Genomic DNA, 22,547 nt, shown 5'->3' with positions numbered 1-22,547 from the left:
TTCTAAACGCAAAGCAGACCATGCCCTGTAAATACTGTGACAACCTGAAAATGGAGACAGCAGTGGAGATTATTGGGGAGAAGAAGAATCCTTTTTCTCTTCAGGTGGTTGAAATACCACAAGAGGCCTGTAAAAAGTGTAAAAATAGGTAGTTTTTCAATAAAGTCTGGTCTTAAGACTACCAGTGCAATGAACTCAGCTCCTGCAAGTGACAAATGCACATCATTCATGGTACTGAGGGCTCCTGGGTGGTGCAGTCCAGTTTACAGGTATGACTGTGGCTGAGTTGGTGGAACAGTGATGCTGCTGCTCAGGAACTAGTGGAGGCTGGGACTCCTTCCCCCAGGAACTGGAGTCCCACAGCCAATATCCTCTTCACCCAAGTCTGAGTTACTGAATTCTACCATAATGCAAGTAACATCTGTGTGTGGTGGCCGTGCTGTTCTGTCTGGGGTTTACCTTTGAGCAGAGGCAGATAAAGCAAACTTCCTCACATTGGTGGTATCTATCAGTGAGGAAGACATGTGGCTGCTGTGTGCATGTGACAATTAGTCATGCAAATCTGTTCCTGTAATGGCAGTCAAGGCATCTGTTCAGGAAATTGATTATGTTTTCAGTCTATACTGAGATTATCCTTTTGTTAGTGATAGTCTATCCATTACTACTGCTTACTGTGTGTGATGGTCATGAAGGTCTCAGCCACAAAGTGTTAAGGCACTAGGAAAAAATAGAACAAAAAATTTCATTTAGCTCAAAAACCTTTTCAAACTAAATGCTACAGCTTTATTAATGACTTTATTTATTCTTGTGACAACATTTAAACACACTTAATGAGCACACTTAAACAATCTGACACAAATTGAACTACAGCTCATGAGATGAGAAAAAGTCAAAAGAAATGCTGTTTTTCATAAAACAGTTTGTGGTCCTGTATGGAATGACATGTAGTTAAACATAAGCTCTGTTATCATAAGGAAAAAATGATGTCCTGTGAGGAACATGCAATTGATACTAAAGTGTGCTTTGACAAAACGTTGTGATTCCCTCTAAAGACAGAAACAATTTAAACTGCTGATAGTAGCCATGAACTGTGTACAGTTAAAATTATTGTCAAGCTTTAGGTTTAAAATAAGGTGATATGCAGTGTGTCATGGGTAAATATTTGTCTTATTTTAAAGATTGTTAGTACTTGTGAGTGTTTACCCTGCGTTCAGCTAAGGTTTACTTCCTGCAAACAGTGCTGGAAGAAGGGTGAATACATTTGCCCTCCATGCTGTGCAGAAGCCACAGGGTAGGAGCAGGTCCTGCAGTGCTGTGTGGAGACCTGGATGGGATGTGGTTCCAGTGTGAGGAGAGCACCTGTTGGTGATTCCTGCACATGCAGCCAGCTCATGGCTTTTTCCCCCAAGAAGAGTTTATCACTGGGCAGGGCACAGATCAGGATTTCAGATAACTGAGCTGTAATTCTGACTGCAGTACCATCTAACCTCGTGTGAGGTACTTGACTTCCCTCTGCACTGATTAATTTCCTGCTGTAGCAGGGTGTTAATTCTGATTTTCCTCTGGAAATTGTTTAAGATTTGATGAAATAGTTTTACAAAAGCCAGTTAATTAACACACAGAAAAGGAACACAGTGGGAATGCCAATACTCTGATGATTGGTCTATGAGGACATTATAAGTCAATAACTTCCCCATTTTATTTGTAATATTGCCAGCAAAGTTGTTGTGCAATCCTTACGTAGGTAAAGGGCTGATTGAATTTGGATGACAGGCATGGGCTCTGTGTGGGAAAATACTTTGATGCTGGAAAAGAGCCATCAGTTTGAGAATGGAAATTAGAATAAGGCTTCTCATTGACTTTGGCCAAAGCCTACAGAAACCTCGTGTCCAAGGCTTGTCTGAATGGAAACTTTTATTTAGCATGAGTGCCCAGAATTTGTGGGTGTGGAATCAGCTGTGAGGGCACACAGGATTTTTGTGTTCAGGAGGACCTTGTACAGGCTGAAGGGGAATGAGGCCTCCTGAGGTGAAGGGCCAGTGACAATTCTTACCATCTTGTCAGTCAGCCCAGCTCTGGCCTTAACCGTAAACAACAAGATCTGATAAATAACAAGATAAATTATCAAGATGATTGGTATTTGGAGTACTAATCTTAAGGCAGAAGAAATTTTTTCCTTTGTTCCAGATATCCTGACTGGCTTCTCTGTTGATCAAACATTCCTATGGTGGTTTTATTTTACAAGCCTGAAGGCATTTTACATGTTATGGGCAGCCTTGTGTCACGTGTACATCACGTTCTGCCTTCCACTTACGTAACTGGGAAAACTTTTTCTTTCAACTGTCCTGCTTGTCACTGCAAGCTGCCCTTGAAGACAGACAGTTTGATGGGCTTTGGAAAGAAACTGGAACTGTTGCACTGAATCAAAAAGCCCAGGAGGGTGCTTGTGTTGCTCTAATTTTCATGAAGATGAAGACCTCCTGAGAGTACCTTGGGGAAGGCCCTCCTTGGATTGCTGCCACTGGTTTGCAAGTGAAGTCGAGGGTTATCCAGAGAAAATGAGTTTGGGGTCGGATTTTTTTTCACTGAAACTGATTGCAAAACAGTTTCTGAATTATGAAGAAGATGAGGAAGATTTCAGAGAGAAAACTGCAGGCCAACAGACACTTCATAAACGGAAGCAGGCAATGAAGATGTATTTACATCTTTAACTAGTAATCCTCAAGGTCATTCCTTGAGAAATACTGATATTGTCACTTTGATAAGCAAAACCTATCTGTCATTAAAGCCTAGATTGAGCAACTTTAGATAAAATATTGCTGTGATATCTGTAGGAGGACCAGTGAGTGACAGGAGAGCAAACAGTTTTAAGGAAAGGAAATTAGGCTCCTTTGCATGGTGATGCCATGAGACCTCTAAAAACTCTTGGAAGTTTTAATCATCCATCTAGCATCAGTCTGATTTCAGCTGTCCTGGGACAGATGTGTTACTCTAAGAGCACTCTTAGAGCCTCGTAGTGAGCTGAAATGGCATTGCTTATTTTTACTGGTGTTGAGCAATAAACACAGTTGGTCATGGCCTGTTAGAGTAGCAGTGGTGAAGAGAACATTTGCAGAAATACATTTGAATGGCAAAATATTTTAGTACTCTCCAGCCACAGGCCCTTGCCTTTCTGGGTCAGAGGTTTCTCTAGCATTCTTGCAGTATTCCTACACCAGATTTGTGCATCTCATGGACTCCGTGATGAGCCAAGTTACCAGAGCACTGGGCATTAGGATTTCATTTTAAGCTTATGGAATCTTAAATAGGACTATATCCATATTGCTGAGGTCAGCCTTTTAGCCAAAGAATATTCCGAAAAAAGTCAAACTCAGTGTAAATGCCCAGAGGAACTTTTATCAGGCATTTAAAACATAGTCAGTGTTAGGGAAAATAGTGTAATATGTGAAAAATGGCAGCTGGTGGATTGTAGTGTTTACTTGATTCAAAGCTAACAAAAAGGATCTCTATGTCCTAGCTTTGTTTCCAAAATAGTATTCCTCATTTTCTGTTTGTTTTGAATTTGATGCTACAGAGCTATGAGAGCTGAAATGTTTTTAGTGTACGCAGTGTAAGGAAAATGGCTTTCACCCAATGTTAGTGGCTAGAAAATCATGATGTGCTTGTTAGAAACATAGTGCTGGGGTGGGTTTCCTTAAACGGAGTCCCTCCACTTTATACAGCCTTCTGGGATACTCTGAGCTGAAAGCAGTTTGAATATAAGCACATACTCTGTTTGCTAGAAGAGCTAGGGCTTGGTAATACGAGAGAAGAAATGGCTTCACAGAATGTGTATATTCACACTTATATTATGTGTCTGTGCACAATATGTTTGTGTGTATGTGCCATTTATACAAACACTCACACACCTACACAGGTATAGGTGATGTTTCTATTTTGAAAATCAGGTGTAGAGGTGATGTTTACATGATGGATTGCAGAGTTGTTTCCGATGTGACAGATAATTCTGCCATACTTTCTCTAGCACTTCAAAAATCCATGCAGAATAAAGTGCATGTTTTCACTACAAAACATAGGACTTCAGTACCTCCTTTTCTTTCTTCGTTTATGTGTGGAAATTTTGCCTGAGAATTCAGACTTCTATTATGCCAGGTTTTTAAGTTAAGTTTCTCAGTTGTTAATGAAAGGTAACCTATGTTTCTAGTCCTGTAACCTGTTTTTGCAGCAACTGCCATTTTATTTTGAGCAAAGTTGCTCAGGATAGCCTTAATCAAATTTGATTTCTGGGGTAATGTCTGGTTGTCAAGAAATAATGAACATTTTTGCCATGGTCCTTTCTGTGCCCAGGTCACAAAACAACGGCACATGAGTCATAATCTGTTATAGAACAGTATTCCAAACATGTGGTGGTTTGGTGTTGCGTATTTTTTGCCATCACTTTTCTGAGATGCCTTTGGCACTTGTAATGCAACCATCTCTGACTTGTAAAATCCGTTTGTGATGCATAAAGTATGTGCTGTGTAAAACAGAATAGCAATATGGATTTAATCTGTTTCTGTATTTAAATCTTTTAAACAAATTCTTCCTTTTCAGGATGTGGATATGAGCAGCGTATGCTAATGCAAGTGTTTTGAGTAAACTGTGTGTTTAAAACTTGTACTCAAGTTAATGTGCTTGGATAATGTATAAACTGCTAAAGCCATTGTGCTTTACATTGTCATGTCTGTAATGTGGATGTCCTTGCTTATCTGATTCTAGGCCTGAAAAAGGATCACGGTTTGGTTTGCTAGACAGTTTTTTCGTTCATTGCCAGCAAATACTTAATTGTCTGCTGGAAAGTACACTGAAATAACACTTGTTTAGAGCTTGCAAACTCTCAGTAGATGTGAATAACTCACTTAACACCAGCTACTCACTGGAGAATTGAAGCCATGTGCCAGTGCGTGCTAATGCAAGCTTCCTAATGTGCAAGTTCTGCCCCTTGATCTCAGTGGATCTCTATTTGATCTGCAGTTTAGTATAATTCAAAGTGACATGAGAGAGAGCTTCTCTGTTCCATTGTGCCGTAAGTTATTAAAGACCACATTTTTCTTAGGCTGATTGGTGAAGTGTGTGATGCATTCAGAATATGATTATGTTTGTCAAAAGTGAGTAGATGTTAGTGACGCTCTTCTCCAGACTGATCACATGATAAAAGGTATTTATAGGCAGCGTTGGTCCATCAGACTGATGTCCAGAACTGGAGACAGGAGTTTGCAAGTTTTTAACTGTAACTTCCTCTGAACTTAGAGATATCTGTGGGGGCAGGTGCAGGGAGATGCACCTATTCCCCTATTCCTGGCTGGCCTGATGCAAGTGCCGTCATTTCAGCACTGCCTAGGCTCTGCACGTCAGCAGAGGTTTTCAGGTGGTTGTGGAGGCCACCATGAGGTTGCCAAAGCAAAGCCTTGTAGAAGAACTAAGGGTTGATCTGTAAGCCTGAGAGCTGTTGCCAGATTTAATTTTGAATTTAATTTCAGCTGCCCTCTGCCGAAAGGAATGTTCTTCTGATGACATCAAATAATGCTTTTTTGGTTTCCGTTACTTGAAATTAAGCAAGAAATTGATCAGAATTCTTCTGCAAAAAGATAGCATGTGTATTGTTCAGGTGATTGAGTTGAAATCTATGTTTTCTTTGAATAATGCCAACTTTCCTGTTTGTCAAACCCAGACGATGCATAGTTGGGTGGGTGAGGATTTGCCAGCTAGGACAACTACAGCCTCCTCAGGGCCTGGTGAAGGAAACATGGAAGAGAAATGTAAACAGGTAGACTAAAAGCCTTGTGCACTAATCACACTAATTGTGTTTGCAGTCTCAACTCAACTGTCTAGCTGTGTAAAGAGATCTGGACTGGGAGCCTGAAAAAAGTGTGTCTGTCTGAAGTAATTTTTGGCTTTGATGTATTTTTGTGTTAACTCTCTTGTTGTAGTTCCTCATAAAGGATCAGGGTACAAAGTCCCCTTCTTTTATGGAGCTGCCAGTGTTGGGAGCCCATCACCAATAGATGTTTGACTAATTTGGAAACTGCCTTCATGGAGCTCAAGCAACTATCTGCTTATTCTGCTTGGTCCACTGGAGCAGCAGCAACAGCAGTCATAAGGCACTTTTATTAACCTTAGGTCGCTGAACACATTTCCTTTCTAAAATTAATGGATTTTTCTACCTAGCCTTGATATGTTAGCCTAATAAGCCCAAAAGATTTCAAAGACACTTTATTATAATTCATCCAAGTTGAAAAAGTTACAGATTTTGATAAATCTGATTATCATCCACTGTCTAGGTAAAAACAAAAACCAGATATTACTGAAGCATTTGTGTCTCTTTAGCAGTTGACAGTGTTGGGCAACAGGAATTGCAGTGACCTAAGTGTGAAACTTTTGGAGCTGCTACTGGCTTGTGGAATCTGATCTCTCACTGCATTGTGATAAGGAAAATAATAAAGTTACATAAGCAGTCCTTTGGAAATGATTGAAGAACCTGACACTGAGCCAGACCCCCTCTCTAGCATAGTCAGGCTCTGAAGTGACTGGAGTTTCTCCAGCTGAAGCCAGCAGAGAATGGCTTCATTAAGATTAGATATTCTGTAGGGTCTACGTTATATGTCACTGAAGGAGATGGATTAGTGTTCTGTACTAATGGTACAGGGACACAAAGGCAAGGGAAAATTCAGATACGACTTTCTTCAGACTAAATATCATCAAGCATGAGTGTTGCATGGAGAATGTTTGTACATTGTGTACAGAAATAAGGTTTTTTTTGCTTGTCATATTTATTTACTCTGACAGTAATCTAATGAAGCAAGATTTTCAGAAGATGTCCAGAAATTCAGAGATTATGAAAATGTCTTTGGTTTTTCACAAGCTGAAAATCCACAGATTTAAAATTCTTAGAAACATTATCTGCAAAAGATGTCATTTGATTAGGTAAAAATATGCTAGATAAGTGAAGCTTACAGGATTATCAAGTGTGTCCAGATCTAACTGTTACAACAGATGTGGAAATGCTGCTCCTGATGCTCTTCATTACTGAAATAAAATTACTTGTATTAGAAGCATTGCAGGAGTGAGAGCATGTTGCAAATGTGATTTCAAGCTAGCATGGAGGTTCCAGCTTTTCAGGCCATAAAGTAGCAATGTTGACCTTATGGTGGTATGGACCAAGACCTTTGTGTATTAAATATTAAGTAGGAAATTATGGGCGCACTTTCAAATAATGACTTTTGCCTGAAATAAACCTAGAAGTGCTGTTGCATGTCTGAGGACAATTTAGAAAGAACACAGACAGGGTTTTACCCATATAACTCCAGTGATGCCTTTGAGACCTTTACTGGAGCACCACTCAGGATGTAGTAGTACTTGGCTTTATTTCAAAAGACGTAAACTCTATGTCTGTTTTCTTTGAGGCCACAGAAGATTGTGAGCATTGGGAGCTACTGTTAAGCACTTAATTCAAAGCCCAGTGACTATTTGCAGGTGACAGGAAAGCTGCTGAAGAGCACTGAGTAAACAGAATTCTGGCAGACACTCCTAAAAACAAGCTGTATTTTGTGCAAAGAGAGAGAGCAGACGTAATTCTGTTTTATTGAAGCCAAAATGCAAAAGTGGAACAAAACTGTAGTAACCTCTGAGACCTGAAACTTCTCTCAGCTACTCCTTTAAGACAGTATCTGTGTTATTAGTGTTTGTGGTGGAGCTTTGCTGAAGCTTTCTCTCAGATCTCTGAGATGCATCTCGAACATCTCTGTTGGGCAGCTCCTGACTTACCAGTTGATAATTCCAGATATCCTAGTCTCTAAGCAATCTCTCAATCTGTGAACCTTGTTGATCAGTTTTGTGGGTTTTGGGTTGTTTGGTTTTGTTTTGTTTTGGTTTTTTTTTTTTGGTTTTTTAATCAATGAATGTGAGACCTGCTTGTTCTGACACAGAGGATCTGCATGTCCACTCTTAACTATCGAGGATATGCATGCCGTTCACCAGTGAGAATGTACGTTGGCATGACTTGTCACTTTGCATTCACTTCAACTTGCTGTTCCTTGTTCTGAGGTCTCTTGTGTACAGTAATATTTTTATTACAGAAAATACTGTGCTGGTGAAAGATTAAAAGTTCTTGGATCAAAATGGACAGAAATACACTTCCTTGTTGGATACCAGGCAGGCTTCATGGCAGAGTTGTCCAAAACTTCAGGTCAGAGGAGGGTAGACGCCGGAGTTGAGAAAGCCATGGGGAAAACTATCTCCCCATTTCTTTCATCCTTAGATCTCTAGAATGAGTGAATAATCACATACTGTGTTTCTGTTCAAGTCAGTGAGAGTTTTGGCAGGAGAGGCAGCATGATCCATCTGGAATGAAGTCTGAAGACCTGTTGTTTGCTGCAGTCCTTGGAAGCCTGATGAGTGTTGTGGGCCTTGGTTCCTTTGTTGGTGATATGAAGGGGATGATACTTAACCAAACTCTCATGGATGGAAAATGTTTTTATATGTAAAGCTGTGCTAGTTGCTGCTGATGGCAGAAGAAACAGTATAGCTTGAATTGCAGTTTGCACACTGAGGCAATGAGGTACTGTGATTCCCCTCCACTGTGAAGGGTGCTTGTGTATCCAAGTTCATCATCTGTGAAGAATTCCACTCCACAGGGAATTGTAGATACAATTAATTATGGCAACCTTGGAAGCACATTACTTACTAAAAAATGCTTCTTTAAAGTGTTGAGAACAGTGAATGTACATTTATCCCCACAGCAGTGAATTACCCTTTCCAAAGTTATTTTTCATTTTCAGATTTTAGAAAGTTGCTGAAAGGTTCAAACCCAAATGTCTGCTCTTCCTAAGCATATGTGTATGCTTTTCCAAGATAAGAGTATGTGTAGCTTTGCTCCTTAACTCTGTGAGCCCAAGCCACCCACTGCTTTGTGTCCAGATATGTATTCTGGAAGTTGATGTGTCAGTGGCTACACCCCCCCTTGGAGAAGGTGCTGCTGCAAACTGTCAGAGGTCCTTCATCATTGCTTCATTTTTATTGTTCTTTTTTATCAGTGTTTGTATACTTTCAAAGTAAAGTCAGGGAAAAAGCCCACAGAATTGATGCATCCACGCAAGTTGGATGCTGTTGGGGAGGTCTAGTTAAGAACATGTGATGTTAATTACTTTTTCAGGTCTACACACTGTGATTTATTCTGCTTCCATTCCCATTTGATTCCATTGTCTTAGTTCAGGATCTGCGGAGTTGTGTGTTTGCTAATGGATATGGGGAGATCCTGTTCCTGGCAGGAGTTCTCTGAGGCACATAAAGCAAACCCTGCCCAGTAAAATTAATGGTAGAATTATCAATTGTTTCAGTGGTACCTTGATTTCACTTACTCTCCTAAATTTCAGAAATCTGGTTTAGCCTGTCCATGGTTGAGAGAATGGTGGTTGTCACCATCCTCCTAAATCTTCCACTTCACATGGAGTTTTTTATTGCTGAAACAGCCTGAGTGGATATTAACAAGGAGAGGTGGATTATCTGATAAAACAAACTTGAGATCTCTAGGAAGAGAAGAGGTTGGGTGGGAAGAGAACTCATCCCATTCACACATAAAATAAAAAAAGCACGGGAATGACAAAATTGCAGTCCTAGAGTCTTCATACTTGTTTGAACTTCTAGTTTTATTTGTTTTCAGTAAATCTTTGCAGTAACTTGTTCAGCTTAAATATGTGCTGGACAGGACAATGGTAAGAGTCTCTCACTAACTGTGAATAGCTGTGCACTACACATATGGGAAAATAATGATATAAATGCAGAAATATATTTAAGCTTTAAGAACGAAAACTAACTTCTGCTGTTAGTAATTCGTTATGGTCTATCACAGAGAGCATTTCAAAGATTTGTCTGGTAGAGGAGTCTTCTTTTTGAATGAATCACACATCATTTACTGTAAGGATCACTAGCAAGAGAATGCATGCCCTTTTCAAAGAGCAAAAACTGATGGTTTCTTTTTTCTTCTTCTTTTCAGGCAGCGCAAATAGTCCTGATTTCTCTCTTTGAATTGAACACTCCTGAGTTTACCATGTTACTTGGTGCCTTGCCAAAAACATTCCAGGATGGTGCTACCAAGCTCCTTCACAACCACCTCAAGAACTCCAGTAACACCAGTGTGGTGAGAGGCCCTTGTCCTTGCAAACAGCAGAGCCCCAAAGACATCAGCTCATTGATAAGCTGTTGCAGATGTTCAGTTTGAATTATCTGTAACTGTTGTCTTGAAGCAATATGGCAAGAGAGGCTTTTGTTTGATGTTGCTTTTAATAGGGACCATTAAAATTAAAAAAAACTCAGTTATTTTAAAATTTATTATAGTCCTAACCAGAAGAGATTAAAAAATGCCTGAGAAGTGCATTAAAATTGGTGGGGTTTGTGCTTTCAAGTTGGTGGTGCTTTTGAAAGTCCTGCCAGTAATGATTTTTTGGCTAAAACAGATCCTGATAGCACAGATTTTCTGGGCCTATAACTATTCTTGAGATCAGTTTAATAGCAGTTATACTGTCTGTTAAGAAGCTTGCAGGGTCTTTAATGTGACCTATAAGGTCACCTCAGTCTATGCCTATTACCTTATGTTTTGCTTTTATATGAAGCTCTTACATATTTTTATTTCACTGAAGGAATATGTTAGTAGATTTAAATAGGAAATTTCTTTCCCTTCCGAGAGCAGCAAGGATTAGGGAATTTTTTGTCTTTTTAATGTGGAAATCTTGTGAACTTGCTGGAATTTGAACCCTCCTATCTTTGCACTTCCACAGGGCTAAGTAGAATTTAGTGTAAGCTAAAACTGCAGCATTAGGCTTCCAGGCAAATGGTCTGGATTCTGTAATACTTTTGACTCTATGTGAAAAGTGTCAGAATTGAGAGCAATTTCTATTCATTTTACTGTGGTATAAAAGATTGTGCAGGCCAGTGGAAAAATGGTAAGTTAGACTACTTACTTATGCTCCTAACAAGCATAATCAGAATGCTTTAGACAATGTGGAAAATAGCTGTGTAATTAGAATACTAAATTGCCAGGATAATGGTGAGCATATTTTGGAGCCTTGCAAATCTTGTTTGAGAGTCTGAATTGATGAACCATTTCTCTGGCAATATTTGCGGGCCATACATGTTGTGTGTTTAAATTTCAGGTACTGTGGGTTGTAGAGAAGTGCACACACACTTTCTTTATCCGCAGAGTCATATCTTCAGGAGCATATTAATGACTACGTGAACTGTGGCTGCAGATTTTAAGGTCAAGAGGCATAATCAAAACAGCACTAAGCTTGTCTAGAGCAAACAGAGGCACTGTTTGGACCTGTTGTTGTACTCCTGCCTGTGCATTGCAACACGTTGCTAATCCCTGTCTTCCTGCTTCTGTGTCAGGGTTCCCCCAGCAATACCCTTGGTCGGACTCCTTCCCGGCACTCCAGCAGCAGAACCAGCCCCTTAACTTCACCTACCAACTGTTCCCATGGTGGACTGTCTCCAAGGTAATGTGGCAGGCTAATTAAACCCCTTGCAAAATGCTAAAGGATTTCAACACGGAGTGTGCGTTTGCAGAGTATGACTCACTTTGAAAGCAAAAACAAGACAATAAGTTTACAGTTCTGCGAAGAAGCAGTGTTTGAACAGGATAATATGTGGCTGGTGATGGACTTCAGTGTTCCAGTCCTCATGCTGTCTGTGTAATCTTAATGTCTTTTCTTATCATATTAGTTTTCTTTCGTGGCCTTCTTCAGAATTACATTTGTGGGTAATAAAGGTAATATTAATTGGCAGCATTAGAAATAAGATCCTGTTGAGATTGCATATGTCATTGCATAAAGTGTGTGATGACTATCAGAACAAGAGTTTCAGATTGTGACTGTTTTTTAGGTGTGGACTTGTAATCAGTAATTCTTCTGACTATAGTACAGGGTTTGTGCTGCTGAGAGAAGTGCTGTATCTGCTGTTCCCTCATATTTTTTGTGAGGATGCAGGACAAGCAGAGGTGGTGACTGTGTTTCAGTGCTGAATACCTCCAAGATTTCTCACCTGGCTCCTCACCAGCAGAGCAGTGGCCTGATCTTTCAGGCAGCAGGTCTTTTGCAACCAGGTGTTCTGCTGAAGCTGCAGGTGCTTCCCTAGAATATATTGATCCACTCCAAAATCTTGCATTCAGCCAACATGGACTCTTGGCTGCTGGAAATGTGGATGTTTTGCAGCACTAAAACTTAGAGCAGGAGAGATGACATTGTAAACAGTATGTTCTGGGACCACAGAAATATTGGAGGAAAGTAGCAAGCTGCTACCTGGACAAGCTCTGGTTCATGCTGGAAAAATTTAAATTCTGCTGCCCTTGTCTGCCTGTCCTCTTCATGGCAAGTTGTCGAAGAAACATAAGGAACCATGTTGGGTGAGGACTGCAGTTCATAGTGCAGTATAGTAGTTTACATTGGAATCTGTTCATCTACCCTTGTTACCTGCAAAACTTTCTCTGAAGGGATGCTTAGACTGCAAATTCCAGTAAGGAAAAGTACAGGCCTTTATCATTTAATGAATAATTATACTAATTCCAGCAGCATAGAAATCATTGGGGTTTCCTGAGAAAATTTTGGATATCTAAATACGTATTTGTGACTTCTAAATCTGCTGTAATTCAAAACTAAACCAAGAGTTTGCAAGCCAAAGCTGAGTTGCCTCTTATGAGCTTTTTCCACAAAGGTTTCATTAAGAAATTAAGTGGTAGAGTTTCAGGGGAACGGTTCCAACGATGTTGCTTCCTTTTTGACTAGCTTAAGCATTGTTGCCCTGCTGATTTCTGTCATGGGAAATTATTAACTGTGTCTCTCTGTGGTTACGTTGTGGTTTTGTTGCCATGTTTGCATGTGGCACTTATTTTATAATTCCACAACCTTTTACCATGCTTTTTGGGTTTTGCCATTGGGACACAATTGTTATTGCCATTTCACTCACTGTTTTCTATTTGTCTTTGCTTTCTTCTCACCTCTTGATGTCAGGAGACAAATATCAAAGTATTGATTAAAGCATCCAGTGTACATTGTTGCTGTTGCTTTCTACCATAGTAGGTTTAGAAACTGAAGGGTTGGGGTTTTTTTTTTCCATATGTGATTTGTTCTCAAGGACTAATATGAGAGGGCATATAATTCCAGAGCATTCTGCCATGGATGCAGTTGGCCAGGAATTTCCTTTAGAAAGCAATCATTCCTTCCATTTTCTATAGAGTTTTTCGAGGTGTTTAATCAAAAATTTAGATGTCTTTTCGAGAAGTGCGTCCTGCTTCCTTGCTGGATTTAGTTATTCAAGAGTGACGTTTAAAAGTTACGCTTCAGTGATGGGTAAAGGTGGAAGCTGCTATGAAAGCCCTTGAAAATATTTGGAAGGGAGAAGCTGTACTTTTCTGTGGTGAGTGCCGTCTGAGATGTAACAGTATCTGCAGATTTTTGCCATTTGTAGAAAAGGCAGTGGCAAGTGCTGCAAATCAGGGACAGTAGCTTCTGATGCTCTACTGGACTGCATCCTTCTTGAAAATGTCTTGTGTAGCACAGTTTGGGAATGGTCCTGACTTAAGGGAGAATTTAGCTCTGGTTGTCCTTCTTTCTGAGAAGAGGCTTTGAAAGATGTGCGGACAGATTGTTTTAAGTAGGGTATGCTGTAGCATTGCATTCTTTGCTATAGGTGCCTCAGTGTCATGTTTACATTTCAAATGCTTGTTGTTTGCTGTTCAGCACTGCTGTGAAATGTTGCTTTTCTCTCTACAAACTTGGAACATAAGCATGCCCAAGTCATTTTGGTAGCAGTGTAAAAGGGAAAAGATTCCCAGTTTCTTTGTGTAGCTCTCCTCCAAAAGTGGGCTTGGCTTTACATTTTCATGGGGCCTGCCGCCATAGGTTTGTAGTCAGGTTGTGTACTCCCATTGCCTCCTGGGGTGCTGTTTGTGCAGGCCCTGCTTACCTTGTCCCTGCCCATGTCTTGTACAGGCAGCCTGAGTGTAGTCAGTGGAAGGATTATCTGCAGTTCTTAATGCCAGCTTTGGTTTTGAAGGTTATGCTTTCCTTGTATTTTTTTTTTCTTGGTTCACAGATTGGAGTCCAATCCAGAGGTATATGGACCTCCATGTCTTTGGAGCTGGGATGTGTGTAGAAAGGATGTTTGGGTCCTGTAGGTATATGAAAATGCTGCTAAGCATAGCTGCTCTCCCATATTACTAATGGTTTGTGGGCAATATCCTCAATATCAGTCAGCAAAGTTTCATTGATACAGATTTACTGTATTATGTATGTATTCCAGATGACTGATTTTTTGGGAGTTGTATGTGTATTTATGTGTACGTGTATTTGGGCTCTCAGGATAGGTTTTGAATGTTTTGGTGGACTATGCAAACAGCTGATTTGCCTGTCCAGATGCTAACATCTGCTTAAGTATCCCCTGAAGTCTTCAGGGGGTAGCATGCTTTCAGGGTCATGGACAGAGTCCTTTCTCCTGCCTTCATTTCTTCCCTCCAGTTCTGCTTCATGGTCACTGTAACATATCCACTACCTCTCTGAGTTACTTCTGCATTTGTATCAGCTTTTTTTTTTTTTCCTTAACAGTTTTAGTTTTTGGTGAGAGGAGTTACGGAAGAAAGATGTGCTTTCTGAAAAAGAAAACAGGGAAGGGCACTTGGGAAGACTGAAAATAATAGGAAAAAACCCCCAGACTTCAGACTGAAAGAGAAGAATGTCTCCTAAGCAAAGCACAGATAAATGGCTTGAATTTGTGTTGGACAGAGAAAATCGGAGATTTAATAAATTATGTTGTAGTACAAAAAGGAAAATGCTAAGTTGTGAAGTCCTTTGGTGTTAGAATACTGTTCTGAATGGTAAATCGACTTCTGCAAACTTAAATGTTACATTCAGGTTAGAAATTTTCACCTAAAATTTTGTAGGAGTAATTAAAGGAATATCTAATGAAAATTTGGAATGAGTTTCTGCCATTATTAGTAGCCCAGAAGCCTGTGCTTAGTTCTGATTATTAAAAACAAATTAACAAAAATCAGGCAAAATTTAAAAAAACCCAAACAATTTAGTCTTTCAAAGATCTTTAGAGGATATGCATCAGAATAAAAGGCTACAGTTCTGTCTGGCTGTGGAAGTTTATATGCTTGCTGTTTCACTGATAATAAAAAATACCGTTAAAACCAAAATTTGACACTTTAGTGTTAAGTTGAGCAAGAGAAGGCATGGAAACAGAATTAAAATAAGCCACCCACTTTATACAGCAAGGACAAGCCTGCATTGTTTGGTGGCCCATGTTCAGGTAGGTGTGACCTGAGCTGTGAGACTTCTGATCAGCAGTCTGGGAGTCTGGGGTATTTCCTTGATAATACTGGCATGTAATAGCAGTGGGATTTGATTGCTGGTTAATGAGTCAAATTCTTGACACTGCTCTTCAGAGGAGTTTTTTTCACTGGCTTTGCTGCTGTTTGCACTGGAGCAATTCTTGATTTGTTTGTCACTTCTCATGTGAAAGTATCTTTCACTTGCATATATACAAATACAACTATCCAAGACAACGTGCTGAAATGTAATAGAAACAAAGTGGTGTTGTGAATACTCCACCAGCTCAAGCATCTGTTCTCATTCAGAAGGTGATTTTGAAAATCCATGTTCCATAATGGGAAAAGGACAAAAGCAGAGGTTAGACAAATTGACACAGGAATGGATATCATGACCCAAAGGCACAGGGTCATACAGTAACTTAAAGAGGCCTGTGAAAATTTAAGGAGCGATCTGAATCAACTCGGAGTTGATTTCACCCAGTCTTTCCAGCTTGGTCTGCTGAGACCTGGGCTGAGTCCCTGTGATACATTTACACTCTAGACTGCCTTTCACTTGCTGCATATTTGGGTTCAATGAAACAGGATCAGATCTTAAGCCCTGCAAAGGTTTTCTGATTGTGTAGGGCTTGACTTCAGGCTTTTATAGAGGCACCAGGAGACAAACTTTACAAGGTACTTTCAGGTGTCTAATAAAAAAATAAATTCCAATTTTCCTTTCTTCCAGAGAAATCCCATTGCTTAGAAATACCTGCTTAGAGTTTGAATACATGTGTGGCCAGGGATTGTTTGCATAGAACATTATAAATGGAGTTGTTTATAGAGGCTGTATCCATTTGTGATATCTGCTGGTTAGTACAAGCAGGGACTGGATTTTTTTTTTAATCATATTATGTTAGGAATAAAAATGGAAATGGATAATAAAGGCCAAAACAAAGTCTTGTGAGGCTCAATGGAGTATTCTTGTTTAATTTTGTTTCTATTAATTTTTTTCTCTCTCCAAGGCAGCATGACAGCACTAAGCCACTCAGATTATAGTTTCTTTTTTTTTTCCTCCCTCTCCTTTCTCTGTTTTTTCTCTCTTTTATTTCTCCTCTGGTCACGGCAGTCGGCTCTGGGGTTGGAGTGCAGATGGGCTGTCGAAGCACCCCCCTCCCCTTTCTCAGCCTAACTCCATCCCCACTGCTCCTTCCCACAAGACTTTCAGACGCTCTTACTCTCCCAGGTAACAAGCTACCTGTTAAACCAACTTGTCTGAGGTGTCACAGTATTATTTACCTTCCACACATAGGATTTGTTCAAATGTGGGACTTGCAGAGGCTTTGATTGGAAACGGAAAAGAGAGGATGATAGCTTTCAGTGAGAGGGGTGACGGGCAGCCGCTTGCTCACTGAGGAAGATGCAGCATGCAAATGGGATAAAAAAACCTGAGTTTTTCAGACTCTTGCACCCATTCAAGAAGATGGCAGGGAAGATGCTTCACAGTCAGTTTCCAATGCAGAACACAGTTGCTGAGCACTTTTGGCAGGCACTGGTTGCATTACAATACCAGAGGCAGGATCTTTCAATTTGGCTGCAGCATGCACGTAACACTTGAGTACCTCCAGATGGACACAAACAGCTCAGCATTGTCTTCACACAGAACTTTCTTTGTATAATGTGATTGTGGAACATCTTGGAAATTTGTAGTATTGAAATTAAAATTGTCCTTACCGTAAGATTTTGAGTTTATCAATTGCAGTTTCAACATCTGTTCCTCCTCCTGCGCCCTCACATTTTGTTCCAGTCTGCATACAGCTCTTGGATCAATATACTGGACTAAAGCTGCATGCTGGTTTAAATTTAATTTGTCAGATCTCTGTTAAATTCCTTGGATTTTTTTTTAAAGTTTACACCCTGACAACAGATCATTTGTAAATGTGGTTTCTCCTGACTTAGATATGTCTGTTGCATGAGGAGGGACTGTATATAGTCTTTCCTTAAAACAAAAGGTCCTAATGAAAGACTATTGAAAGAAAAGCAAAGAAATTTTTCTTTGAGGGTTCAAAATTTGAGAATCTGTGACATCTGAGAGAGAAAGTAGAATGCAGTAGTAGGTACCTCTGTGAATACCTGCAGAATTAAAAGCTTTAAATTAACGTTCTGACTCTGCTAGGACACTGTGGAGATATCCATGAAGGAGATCCCTGTTGATTTTTGGGATAAAACTAGTTGAGTGTGTTTTTTATGTCTTCTTTTATCTGACACCAGATGATAAGGTTTGAAATAATGTAACATATATTCCAGCCCAGAGCCTGAAAGTGCAAGGACATGAGTTACTGTGTACTGCTTGAAGACAGTAAACTGTGGATTACTTACCCATAGTTTGGATTGGAAACTGAATAACAATTTATGGAAGTAAAATGTATTTCATGCCAGACTGGAAAACTGCCAAATTTTATCTTGATAAACTTATAGACAGCTGCATTGGTTTTGTGCAGCAGATGGAAAATAATGTTGTGACATCCCTAAACACTGCTCATCTCTACTCACTTCTTATTCATCCTGTGCCTTTCCTCTAGTTTTCTGCATGGGTCATAATTTTTTTCTCTTTTGTGCCTTTTTTTTTTTTTCCTGAAAGGTGAGTGTAGTTCCATTTTACTTTTATTCCCTTCATTGTGTTGTCTGTGAAGTATTCCAGCACACATACTGTCAGTAGAGACATGTTCACATTGTAGAATTTTCATTCATGTAGAGCACAGCCATAATGTGACCTCCTACACAGGCTTACTCCTGACATATGAAATCACTGGATTCTTTACATTTTTATTAAAATGTGGGTTTGAGCTTTGGCAAATGCATCAGATTGTTGCCTCTGAGAAATTGCCGTAGTCCTTTAGCAGTGAAGAGTCTGTATTCTGATTGTTCTTTGCTAACAGTGTAGGGCAAAATTCATCCCTGAGGAAAGAAGTGACGAGTTCAGCAGATTTAGTGTCAGTATTACATTTGTGATGATTTCTTGGTTTTTCTGCCATGGATTTAATTGTGTGACCTTTGGTAAGTCATGTCATCTCTTGGTGTGAGTCCACAGGTACAGTCACATGTGTACCTTTTGAAATGGTGGTTTCATTGCCCACTTAAAAGTTGTAAGAAAAACCCTTTTAAGATCTGTGAATTAAACGTGCTTGAGCTCTAAACATGTATTTTTGAGATTGTATGAAGCAAAAGATTTTCCTGTTCCTGACTGGTACTTCTAAAGAACCTAAGAACTGCCTTGCCTTCTGTCTGGAAAGCCATCACAGTGCATTGCTGTTGTTCAGCTGTCTGAAAAACCTTAAATACTTCGACTTCTGTAGGTTTATGAACAGCTTTTGTTTCCTGATCTTGGCCTGTTAAGGGATTTCTCATTCTCCCTGGCCTGCCAGACAGTGTTTGGGGGAGTTGTTCTTTGGTTTCTTTACCAAAATATATGGTGCTGATGCTTGTGTGAGTGTAGTGCGAACACGTTGCTTGGGAGCCAGGGATTATGGCTATTTTCAGGGTGTTAATCCCAAAGGAATTGGGCAGCCGATCTTATCCTCTGTCTGAAGTTCCCAAGTTCCTTCCAGAAAAAAACCTGTGGTTCTAGATATTTAATATCCTACTTTTGGTTCCATTGAAAATAACAGTTGTATACCCAAAATTCAGAAGGGATTTTCTTATTTGTTTGTTTGGGTTTTTCCCCCACCCATCTCATAGGGAATCTTTCTTTTATGGAAAAGGAACATGACTCAATTCAGCCATCTGCCTCCAAGCCCATCCTGTCATTCTTCCCAAATTGTTATGAAATAGTAATTCACCACTGTAGGGAGCCACTTCTTGTCATTTATTGACAAACAACTTGATGTAAATGTCCAATTCAGTCTATTTGCTTCTGGCTCTACTGAGATCTAAGACTCTGCCAGAAATTGTTCTCTCTTGCTGGATCTATTAATTTAGTGATTGTCATGCAAACTCAACTTCTCCTAGATAGAGCAAGGCCCTGCCAATAATGCTTTTTTATTTCCTTGAAGGTTGTAGGAACTTCTCTTTTGCCACATCTTTTAATATCATCTCCCCTTGCATGCAAGGCATTTTATCATGGGACTGAATTTTTGCATAGCTCCTCAAGGAATCCCATAACTTTTGAGGATTTATGTTGCTGGGAAATTTCTGAGGAACAGATGGACTGCAAGAAAGTGTCAGATTTGAGTGAGAGAATTCCCAAACCTAGGCCAAATACTGAAATGCTTCTTTTATCAAGGCGCTGTGCAAGTGAGTTAGGTTTTAATGCTTTATAAATTAAAATGGGCCGTGTTAGACTAAGGTTAATGTCAAGTTACATTTTCCTTTCCATTTAAATCTGTCATAGTTTCATATATTATTAAACTTAAATTTCACTGATTTCATTTCCACCAGCTGTCACAACCCTTTGAGTTCTCATAGTGATTGATATTATTTTCCTTTTTAAATTACACCACTGCCACACTGGGGATAGGGTTTTTTGGTTTACAGAAGGTAGCTCTTACAGCTCTTATGGCTCTTACACACTTACTGAGTGTAAGAAACAGTGGATCTGTTTCCCTTCACTTACAGCAATGTGTTCTCCTCGTTTTAGCCCCATTTGAGGGGAAACTCAGACCTGAACTCTGCTTTGATTCCATCCATGTTGTGTTACAAGTCACTGTTAGAAAGGTTACTCCAAACCGTCTGTCTCCAGGTTGTTTTTGTTAACAGTCAGAAGCGGATTCCAATTTCATTTGTAACATTTCATATACGTTTGGTCTTTAGTATGCTGGATTATGACACGGAGAACCTAAACTCTGATGAAATCTACAGCTCTCTTCGTGGAGTCACAGAAGCGATTGAGAAGTTTAGTTTCCGTAGTCAAGAGGACCTGAATGAGCCAATCAAACGTGATGGAAAGAAAGACTGTGACATTGTGAGTATTCCATTGATTAATGTTCTCAGATGAAATTTTAAAACATTGTGATCAAACCTGTCTGTAGATTGCTAGTGTACAAAATCCAGTTACTCCTGCTGTATTCTTACAGGCATCTTCTGCTTATTGGTTGTTAACTTCTTATACCTTAATTATGGGGTTTCTCTGTTTCCCTTGGTTCCCTTTGAACTCTGGCCTCCTGTGAAATGTGCTCATTGGGGCTTCTGTGTGAGTGCCATGAAGAATGGAAGCGGTGCTAGTGTTCCTCAGGCTCAGCACGGCTCAGTGAAGGCTTTTGCCATGGAATGTGTTTAGTCAGGTCTGTAATGGGAAATGTTAGTTCTTAAAACACATGGATGGTTTCCCTCACAGGCTTAGGACCTGTGATCACTCCGAGTACACAGCTTATATGATATCTTACGCTGCAAGAGTGGTTAGAGGAACTTTGATCATGAGATATTTTTGAGGAGGTGTAGTTATGTGAAAGAAAGAGGTAGTAATCGAAGTTTTACTAAAGTATTATAAATCATACATGTAAATAATTCTGTGCCTTTTCATACTGGTGCGTGAACTCCAAAAATGCTACAGTTTCCGTGGAATTTTGAACATACCTTTTTTTTCTCTGTTTGATTACCCCAGGTGTCTCGAGATGGTGGCCTTGCTCTACCTAGTGGTGATGTCCGTGGAAGCAGTGACATTGTGGAAGGCGGAAGGATGGCTCTGGATAACAAAACCTCCCTCCTGAACACCCAGCCTCCCCGCGCCTTTTCAGGGCCCCGTGCTCGGGAATACAACCCCTATCCTTACGCTGACACCATTAACACTTACGACAAGACTGCCCTGAAGGAAGCAGTGTTCGATGACGACATGGATCAGCTCCGGGATGGTTTGTATCAGCTCACCTCGTGATTCTGCAGGCAGCTCGCTGCCTTTCTGGTGCATTTGTGTATGGGTAGTGCCCTCAGATACGTGCCTGCCTGTGCATGTGTTGTGTATTACCTTGCATCTGAGTCGGGGCTTGGTATGAAATACCCTTTGTTCTCATGTCCCAGCAGCACCTCATCTGTGGCTATTGAGGAAAAAATAATATACTGTGGTTTTGATTCTTGTTTGCCTGGGGTTTCCTGCAAACTACTCCCTTAAGCATCCACGTGCATCTGTAGGGACACTGCTTTGGGACCTTCCCCTCTCCATGGCTGAAACGCCTCACTCAGCAGCTTGTTGTTATTGAGTGTTTGACTTCATTTAATTGCAGCTACGCATCATCTTTATTCTTTTGCAGTACACTGATGAGTCACTGTACTTTAATCTAAAGGTCATACATGTGACCGCTGGTTTTGGGTGTGTATGTCTGGGAAAAACCACGGCAATTCTCATCTTGTAGGAGTATTTGTTGGAACTGGAAGAAATCCAATTGTCATCTCTTCCTGGTTCGTTAGAACCCATGTGCAGATGCATGAGCCGTGCTGTGAACTCAGTTTAAATTATGGGCTAGTCAGATTCTGTTGCCTGCTTGACTGAGGCCACCTGGAATTTGATGCTTTTTTCGGGGGCCCCTTGGTACATGAACCTTACTCTGTAGAGGGTGAGCAATCTTGGCACCTTTGATCTTTTCCCCATTTCTCCAAATGATTTGCTGCCATTTGTCCTAGAAGTACCCATTGACCATTCGGATTTGGTGGCTGATCTTCTGAAAGAGCTCTCCAACCACAACGAGCGGGTGGAGGAGCGGAAAGGAGCTCTCCTGGAATTGCTAAAGATCACAAGGGAAGATAATCTTGGAGTTTGGGAGGAACATTTCAAAACCATTCTGCTCTTGCTGCTGGAAACGCTTGGAGACAAAGATGTGAGATGTAGATTTTGTCTTAACTCTCCTGTACATTGCTTTATCTTGGGTAAAAATTCCTACACACCAGTTTAAATGAAACCTGCCACTCATCAGTGATACTGCACTGCTCATTTTTTCTTTTGAAGGTTGACAACTCTACTTTAGTTTTCACTCTGTTCAGTGATGAGTTTTAAGTTACTCCAAAATGTTCCAGTTTTTCCTCCTCCCTCCAGTGTTACTAATAAATAGCTAGTAAATTACTAGAATCAGAAAAGTTCTAGTCTAGCATTACTAATAAATAGCCAGGTAATTACTAGAATCAGAAAAGAAGTTCTAGTCTAGTAAAAAACTGTCAAGACTTCAGTTATTCTCTTTGGAGTTAGGATGGAGTTACAGACTCTTAGGTATAACATAGCTAAGTGTTT

General features: G+C 40.1%; 1 protein-coding gene across 1 annotated transcript in view; it reads left to right on the top strand.

Moving 5' to 3' along the window:
* The window catches only part of CLASP1 (cytoplasmic linker associated protein 1), a 171,265-nt gene that overhangs the window by 128,749 nt on the left and 19,969 nt on the right, over positions 1-22,547 (top strand). The window contains exons 32-36 of the mRNA XM_066190250.1: positions 10,031-10,174; positions 11,422-11,528; positions 20,144-20,294; positions 20,934-21,180; positions 21,947-22,140. Of these exons, the coding sequence (XP_066046347.1) occupies positions 10,031-10,174; positions 11,422-11,528; positions 20,144-20,294; positions 20,934-21,180; positions 21,947-22,140 (843 nt within the window). The remainder of the gene's footprint in view (positions 1-10,030; positions 10,175-11,421; positions 11,529-20,143; positions 20,295-20,933; positions 21,181-21,946; positions 22,141-22,547) is intronic.

This window comes from Chamaea fasciata, unplaced genomic scaffold (assembly GCF_029207755.1).
Source record: "Chamaea fasciata isolate MVZ Bird 193981 ecotype frontalis unplaced genomic scaffold, bChaFas1.0.hap1 SCAF_8, whole genome shotgun sequence".
Classification (NCBI taxonomy): domain Eukaryota; kingdom Metazoa; phylum Chordata; class Aves; order Passeriformes; family Sylviidae; genus Chamaea; species Chamaea fasciata.
This window is presented reverse-complemented; position numbering and strand designations above follow the sequence as displayed.